The sequence below is a fragment of the Lactuca sativa genome, chromosome 1, assembly GCF_002870075.4.
Source record: "Lactuca sativa cultivar Salinas chromosome 1, Lsat_Salinas_v11, whole genome shotgun sequence".
NCBI classification, from domain to species: Eukaryota; Viridiplantae; Streptophyta; class Magnoliopsida; order Asterales; family Asteraceae; genus Lactuca; species Lactuca sativa.
In genome coordinates, this window is record NC_056623.2 from 2,784,938 (window position 1) to 2,793,293 (window position 8,356).

The following is an 8,356-nucleotide window of genomic DNA, read 5'->3' on the forward strand; positions in this document are numbered from 1 at the left end:
AAGGACTATCCTGTTGATGTCCTTTTCTCTCAACCTTTTTTGAAATTCAGGATCGGAAAACAAAACTGGTACTTGCTAAAGGAAGCTGTCAAAATGGTCTGTATGTGTTGAAGGATGAACCTGAAGCCTTGGTTGCTACCTCTAGAGTTTCCAATCGAGCTTCTTATGAATTATGGCATGCTCGTCTAGGCCACGTGTCTTTTGATATTATTTCCCTTTTAAATAAGTTAGGTGTTTTATCTATTACTTCATTGTTACCAAAACCAACTATCTGCACTGCTTGTCAACTTGCAAAAGGGCAACGTTTATCTTTTAATCTAAATTACAAACGTTTATCTCACCCTTTAGATACAATACATTGTGATTTATGGGTACCAACTCCCGTTTGTTCTAAAGATGGTTATCGATATTATGTTGCATTTATTGATGATTACTCCAGGTTTACGTGGTTATACCCACTTAAAACCAAAACAGGTTTTTATTCGATCCTACCTGCTTTTATTAATCTTGTTCAAACTCAATGCTCGAGAAATATAAAGGTGTTTCAAAGCGATGGTGGCACGGAATTTGTGAATCACACAGTCCGTAAATTTTTTGAAGACAATGGCACACTTCATAGGTTTTCGTGTCCTTACACACTTCAACAAAACGGACGAGCGGAACGAAAACATAGGCATATTGTGGAAACTGGCTTAGCAATGTTGTTTAATGCTAAAGTTCCTGCATGTTATTGGGTTGATGCATTTACCACAGCTACATTCATAATTAATCGTTTACCTACTCCATTATTGGCAAACCAATCACCATTCCGCTTGATCTTCAATCAAGATCCACAATATGCCAACTTTCGTACATATGGATGTCAGGTATTCCCTTATTTGCGTGACTATTCCAAACACAAATTTGAACCTCGAAGTATTCCATGTGTATTTATTGGCTATAGTCCACAACATAAAGGGTACAGGTGTCTTGATCCAGCATCTTCTCGTGTCTACATCACTCGACATGCACGATTTAATGAGCAAGTGTTCCCGTTTCATGGTACATCTCTTGACCCAAATTTATCTCAATTAACTCTTACTACTTTTCTTGAAGAACTTCCACAGTCTCCATCATCTCTTGATGTGCCACCTCGTCTTACTCCTCCTCTCAAAGCTCCTGAGCATACTATAAAATCAGCACCTTGTGCTCTTTGCAAGCCACTGGACGAACATCTAGACCGCCCTGCCAACCTTTTAAATGAACAGGTCCATACGGATGCAACTTATCCTTCTCCAGCTGTTTCGTCTACTAAAACTCCTACTGACTAGGCTCCTGTTTCATCTGATCATCCAGTCCCACGCACATCGTCTCTTATGCCATCACCTGAACCTCCCGTATCGAGTCATCCAATGATTACCAGGTCCAAGGCTGGTATTTTTCGACCAAAACTTCAGGCTGATCTAGCCTCCCTCTCTACTCACTGTCTTCATGTTGCATTACTATCGACAACTGAACCCAAAGGTTTTAAAACGACAGCCAAAGATCCAAAATGGATGGCTGCCATGAATGAAGAATTTGAGTCTTTGCAACAAAATAAAACGTGGACCTTAGTACCACGTCCTGGTCTCACCAACATTGTAGGGTCCAAATGGATCTATCGCATCAAATACCATTCAGACGGAACCATCGAACGCTACAAAGCCAGATTAGTTGCCCAAGGATATACTCAAATCCCGGGTCTCGACTACTCTCTCACATTTAGTCCGATTGTCAAAGCATCTACAGTGCGAATTGTCATTACTCTTTCCATCTTGAATAACTGGAAGCTGCATCAACTAGATGTTAAAAACGCGTTCTTAAATGGTAACTTGACTGAGACGGTCTTCATGGAACAATCTCTGGGATTCATCAACTCTCAGTTTCCAAATCATGTGTGCAAATTATCCAAGGCATTATATGGCTTAAAGCAGGCACCACGTGCATGGTTTCAACGCTTAAGCGCCTTTCTTATTTCTTATGGTTTTATATGTAGCCGTGCAGACACTTCTCTCTTTATTTTTTTCAAAGACTCATGCATTATGTACTTATTGGTTTATGTTGATGATCCCATTCTTACGGGAAATAATGAATCTGTCATTGCCACCTTTATCTCTTGTCTGAATCACGAATTTGCCATAAAAGATATTGGGGAACTAAATTACTTCCTCGGTCTTGAATTTGCTTACATGGACAACGGTCTCTTCCTTTCACAGACAAAATATGCTCGAGACATTCTCATCCGTGCTGAGCTTTTGGACTCCAAACCTGTCAGTACACCTTTGGCTCCACATGCATCCTTCACAATGGACGGCCTGCCCTATTCTGATCCTACTCTCTATAGGTCGTTAGTTGGCGCCCTTCAGTACTTAACCATAACTAGACCGGACTTATCTTATGCCGTTAATCAAGTCTCTCAGTTCCTTCATGCTCCAACCATTGACCATTTCCAAGCTGTTAAGAGAATACTTCGGTATGTTAAAGGCACCATTTCTTTTGGTCTAACTTATAGCCGTCCTCACAAAGCTTCTGTCGTAGGCTACTCTGATGCTGATTGGGCTCGTTGTCTTGAAACACGTCGCTCTACTTATGGCTATTCAGTGTTTCTTGGTGGAAATCTTGTTTCCTGGAGTGCCAAGAAACAGCCAACGGTCTCCAGGTCCAGTTGTGAATCCGAGTATAGGGCAATGGCGAACACAACTGCAGAAATTGTTTGAATCACACATTTACTTCGCGAATTGCATGCTTTACCACCGGACCATCCAACGCTTCTATGTGATAACAAAAGTGCCCTATTTATGACTCAGAACCCAATTTCACACAAACGTGCCAAACATATTGACTTGGATTATCATTTTATTCGGGAGCTTGTTAGCTCGGGTAAATTATACACAAAGTATGTTCCAACCAATCTTCAAGTGGCAGATATCTTCACAAAAAGTCTTCCGCGTGCACTATTTGAGAAATTCCGTGCAATGCTTCGTCTTGGTTCGCCACCTTTTCGATTGAAGGGGGTATTAGAGGATAATTTCTAGTATTTATTGTATTTATCTGTATACTTGTTTATCTCCTTTATCATAGGAATAATTGTTGTAATCCTCTTTATATATTGTTATGTTAATATCAATACAATCCAAGTGTTTGATTTTACCCATTGTTACACGTGGGATTTGCTGTAAATGAGTAAAGAGAAAATGAATCAGGAGGGTAACCAACTGTTGCGTTTGTTCTCATTTGGTCTTTTTTTTTGTACTCAATATACCATCGAACTTGTTGTTTGTGTTCACCATAACCCTTTGACTGACTATCACAGGTCAAAAGCCGGTCAAAAAAGCTATGGTAAACACCAACAACAAGTTCGATGGTATATTGAATACAAAAAAAAAGGACCAAATGAGTACAAACGCAAAAGTTAATTACCCTCAAGAGTTATTTTTTTTTTCTCTCTCTCTCTCTCTCTCTCTCTCTATATATATATATATATATATATATATATATATATATATATATATATATAAAATTATCCTTTTTATACAGTTTTATATATTTTAAAAGATTCCAACTAATTTTAATAACTACATAGTTATTTTTGTCAAATTAGCTATTGATGTAAAAGATATCTAGTTTTACCCTATTCATCTTTGTGTATAAAAGATTAAAAACCGTATGGACCCACTTCCAACCCATAACCGGGGTCAAAATTATGAAACACCCGTACATGATTATAGAGTAATAAATGCACCCGCACCGAAGCGTGCGAATCGCACGTACCAATATACAACAGAGACTTCTTCCTCTCCCTGCACGCGCGGGGGTCAAGGACATTGATGTCTATATAACTTTTTACGACTCTCTCTCTCACACACACCTTACCCTATCCATCACTCTCTTCACGTCTCTTCCTGCCCGGATCTTCCTTTTTCAGCAGATTTTGTTACTCGGGTTTGCAAATTATCGTGTTTGGGATTTGTATTGGATTTTCAAGATTGTTGTCAGGTAAATTTCTCTCTCCTGGTTTTTTGTTTTTACTGTTTGTTGATTCTCTATTGGGTTTGTGGAGATCAATCGATTTGGGTAACAGGTTTTCTCTCTAATGAACTGTTTTCTGATGAACGTCCATTCTGTTTTTTTCTTCAATGTCTCCCAATTCTCTCTTTGGCTTCTCGATTTTGAAGATTAATGAATAGTAGGTTTCTGATTTCAGCCAAAAGTTCTCTCTCACTTTCTGTTCTCCGATGAACATTATTTTTTCTGTTTCATATTTATTTTTATATGGTCCGGTTCTCTCCTTAAAGACTAGGAAATATAAGAATTGGGTTGGGATGTAAGTTCTAATGTATCTCTATCTTGTCTTTATGTTATTCTTCTGATCATTTTGTGGGTTTTGAAGAGTAATGCTTTCTCCGTTTTGTGGGTTTTGAAGAGTAATCAATTCGCTAATTATGTTTTGAAACTTGTATAAATTTCACTCTCATTTTCCTGATTTTCAGGTGAAATTCATCGTTTACTTTACTTTCATCCACTTTGTTTGGTTTCTGGGTTTCGAAGATAACCCAATTTGGGATCTGGGTTTTAATTTCTGGCAACTTTTTCTATCCATTTTAGGTTTTTAAAAGTCAGGATCGCTGTATTTTTGGAATTAACCGAGTTTCATTACTACTAGAACCATACATGTTTTAAATCCAAGCTTATTATTTCTCGTAATTGATCTCTGATCATTGCTATATTTAGTATGAAATATGCAGTTTATATGCTATCAGTTCTTCAAAGGGAATAAATCTTTGTATGCATGTTTTAGTCTTCAACAAGTTTCTTTTAGTGTAACTTTGTTGTTTTACATGAAATTATTTAAAAAGGCCTTGAAACACGCTGAAACAAACGGGTAAAGTTACTGGCTGAAGCCAGTAACTTTAGATATTGATTTGAATCGGTTAAGAAATCGATTAAAGCTATGTATGCAATTTTTACATACTAGTATTTCTTACTTGTTTCTTCGTCGGGATCCTAATCATAATTACTTATTCACTTCTATTATGTCTTCTTGTTATGTTTCTTTACAGTCGATTTTCTGTTCTGGAATATTCAAACAGCTAAGAGGTCAAACACAGCATGCGGTGGTGTAGCTTATCTGTAGACGTTTATCGTAAAGTCATCTCCCTCAATCTCTACTGTCGCGTGATTCTCTAGTATTTAAACCTTGGAATCCCCATCAAATCAGTAATTAGTATTAACATCTCCCTTTAAAAATCGTTAAATTTCTCCATGGGAACTAATCTTTTTGTCGTCATCCCCTGCTACTGCCGTTGGATTAGCTGAACCAACCCCGATCCCGATCCCGTTCTTTAATCTTTGATCAAGATTGAATCTTTTTGGTGTTGATTTGTTTGGGTCATCGTTGTTGAGATCTTTTTGTGGGGGTAAATTCATACAAAGGTTTGCAAGTAGTTATGGTGTGTCAATCTGCCGGCCAAACAAGATTCCGGGCGTTGAAACACGAAAATGGAATTGATGGGAGTGCCACCATAATTGTTAAAGTTATTGCATGCTTTCAACCTCTCCAAGATTGTCAGGTTTGTTATGATTATATATTGTTTCCAGAATTTATATATTTCTTACCAAGGTTAAATGCCAAAAGAAGAAAAAAAAAAAGCAAAGTATTTCAATTGATTTTGTGTATTATAGCATCCTAGTGTGTTTCAATTTTCAAATACAAAACAATTCCGGATAGATTTTTCAATGTAAGATGTCGTAATAAAAAAGAGAATGTAAGTTGTAAATCTTTTAACAAATGAATCTAATCTTGTATTGTTGTGTTTGTTGTTTTCCAGGCTGAGTATTTCCGACATTTGCTTAAACCTGTAACGTAGTTCTGTTTTTCCACTTCGTGATCAAGCTGGCATTTTTTTATTTCATCGTTATTAAAGTTTTTCAGAAATCTTTATATACGCACGTGACACTGTTCATCTCCTGGTAAGTTTCTTGATCTAAAAATTTAATAATCTTTTACATATCATATTCATATGCTTATTGTTATCATAACATGTTGTAGGTGACAAACTTTGGTTAAATGGAGAAGGGTTTTGAATCCTGGTTTCAAAGCCAACAAATCGATCCAAATTTGTCGAGTGCTCCCGGTTTCCGGCACCGGCTTAACATTCCGTCTTTGGGGAGCATGCTTTCACCTTACGGAAACCCCCCGGAATTCGCAATTCCGGCCAGCAAACCGGAACAACTTCCTGAGCTTGTACAGAAGAAGTTTCTAGTGTTTGATCAATCAAATGATCGGACCACACTGATTTACAGCTCGATTCCGATTCCGTACCACCTCCCGGAACCACAATTCACCTTTGAAATGAAAAATGAGGATTCGGTTATGGAAAAACAAAAGGACACCCGTTCTTCGGATTCGTTTCATGAGGATACAGAAGAGCTCAAGGCATTGCTATCCTCTGATGACGACGGAATCGATGATTCCGAAGACGAGGATGAACAGAGTACCGGGCATTCCCCGGTGATGGGGTTCGGTAGCCATGAATGGCTGGAAGAAGTAGCGAGTTCGGTGGGTTGTAGGAAACGCCAGAAACTGGATTCCGGAGAGTATGATGCGGTTTCCCTTGAGGACACAGCAACCTCCGGTGTTAATTGCTCCAGTGAGGCGGAGCTAAGTAGCTGCGGGAATAATGGCGGAAATGGGGTGGCGGATGTGGAATCAGGGGGTAAGAGGTTAAGAAAAGAGAAAGTGAGGGAGACTATAAGTGTTCTTCAGAATCTGATTCCTGGTGGTGGGAGGAATGGGAAGGATGCCATGGTAATTCTTGATGAAGCCATTAATTACCTGAGAATTTTGAAGGTGAAAGCTAAAGCCTTGGGGCTTGATTCTCTCTAAATGCATCGTGCATTAAGAGTTGCACGTTGATCTAGCTAAGCTAGCTTTGGTTGGGGATAATTAAAAAAAAAAATCTTTACTTTATTCAAATTGTGTCTACTGGTGTGTTTTGCGTGTAAAAAAGAGAATAAGACGAGGGAAAATTGCAGTTGGAATGGAATGGAATTTGAAATCTTTTGTGAAGATAAGTTTTGGTTTCCTGAAATCCTGATGATGATGATGGTTGATGGTAAAAAAAGATTTAGGCTTTATGTAAAATCTCTTGCTTCCGGTGAGTGTACAACTTTTACTCCGTGAAGTACACAATTCAGTCGTTGCAAAATCATTGTCATCGATTTTTGCTTAAAAAGAAAAGCGAGATGTGTATAGCTTTTTCTGAGATTGTGTGAAAGAAGGGGTAATTTGGTAAAATTGGTACTTGGGATTTGACTGGTTGTGGGGTTGGGATGAGAAAATTGAAAGCAGGTTTGAATTGATACCCATCCATCAAGGCGTTCTCAAGTATTAACTAGGATTGTTGGTAATGATTCTCCATGGGTCTATAAAAAGGTTAAAGGAAAACCGAATCTGATAGTCAAGTACAACTTTTACTGCATGGGGTACAAATTTTAAAGACTTTATTGTATGATTTATGATCGAATATGGCCAAGTTTGTAGTAATGTACAACTTTGATTTAATGAAGGAATGAGGTACTAACTTGAAGCCTAGGGTAAGAATTTTCTTATTGTATTATTATTGTACAACTTTTATTGCAAGTATTTTCTTGGATCATTGATGAGAGACTAATTCTTTTATAGAGGCTAGAAAGAAAAAGGCTAGATAATTAAGTACAAGTTTTAGCGCATATGGTACAACATCGAATGCATGTGGTACAAGTTTAACATGTGGAAAAGGACTGGTGTGTGTTTTTGGGTGTTTGTGTGTGTGAATGAGAAAGCAAGAAAGTGACTTTTGATTCTTGAATTAAAGAGACGTGGGACTCATGAAATGGGAAGCTTGCATGCCTGGTTGGTGACTCAGATGGGACCCAAAACTCACTTCAAAGTCTCCCTTTCACTTCTTTGTCTCTGGTTCAAGTTCAAATGGTAATCATCAATTAATGGTGGTGTTTTCTAGTGGACAAATTGCGTTTAATGATAACATGCATGTTCGTTGGGTTTATCGAAAATATTAATATTATTAGGTTTTTATTTAAAGATAAGGTAAAATGAATTAAAAATGATACGAAGTTTAAAAAATATACAACACAAAATTATTGTTTATTTTTTAGTACACAAAATAGCATCAAAGTATATTTTTTTATATACAAAATATCAAGGAAGTACATATGTGTTCAAATAAAATCTTGTGGTAACCGGTTATCTTAGGTAAACGGAAAAATGATTTAAAAAAATAACGAAGTTTTTAAAATGTTAAAAAAAAATACCATTGTTTTTCTAGTACAAAAATAC

General features: G+C 37.3%; 2 protein-coding genes across 2 annotated transcripts; both read left to right on the plus strand.

Annotated features, from left to right (window-relative positions):
• Positions 1 to 1,535: 1,535 nt before the first annotated feature.
• Positions 1,536 to 2,735, plus strand: LOC128133063 (uncharacterized mitochondrial protein AtMg00810-like). Its single transcript, XM_052770075.1, has one exon. It carries the CDS (start codon positions 1,536 to 1,538, stop codon positions 2,733 to 2,735), a length of 1,200 nt encoding a protein of 399 aa, XP_052626035.1.
• Positions 2,736 to 3,831: 1,096 nt separating this feature from the next.
• Positions 3,832 to 7,676, plus strand: LOC111894691 (transcription factor SAC51). Its single transcript, XM_023890776.3, has 4 exons — positions 3,832 to 4,014; positions 5,079 to 5,588; positions 5,847 to 5,988; positions 6,068 to 7,676. Exon 4 carries the CDS (start codon positions 6,086 to 6,088, stop codon positions 6,902 to 6,904), a length of 819 nt encoding a protein of 272 aa, XP_023746544.1. The 5' UTR covers positions 3,832 to 4,014; positions 5,079 to 5,588; positions 5,847 to 5,988; positions 6,068 to 6,085; the 3' UTR covers positions 6,905 to 7,676.
• The last annotated feature ends 680 nt before the right edge of the window (positions 7,677 to 8,356 follow it).

Coding starts and splice junctions, on each gene's coding strand:
- LOC128133063 (XM_052770075.1), top strand. CDS start 1,536: ATGGCTGCCATGAATGAAGAATTTGAGTCTTTGCAACAAAATAAAACG.
- LOC111894691 (XM_023890776.3), top strand. CDS start 6,086: ATGGAGAAGGGTTTTGAATCCTGGTTTCAAAGCCAACAAATCGATCCA.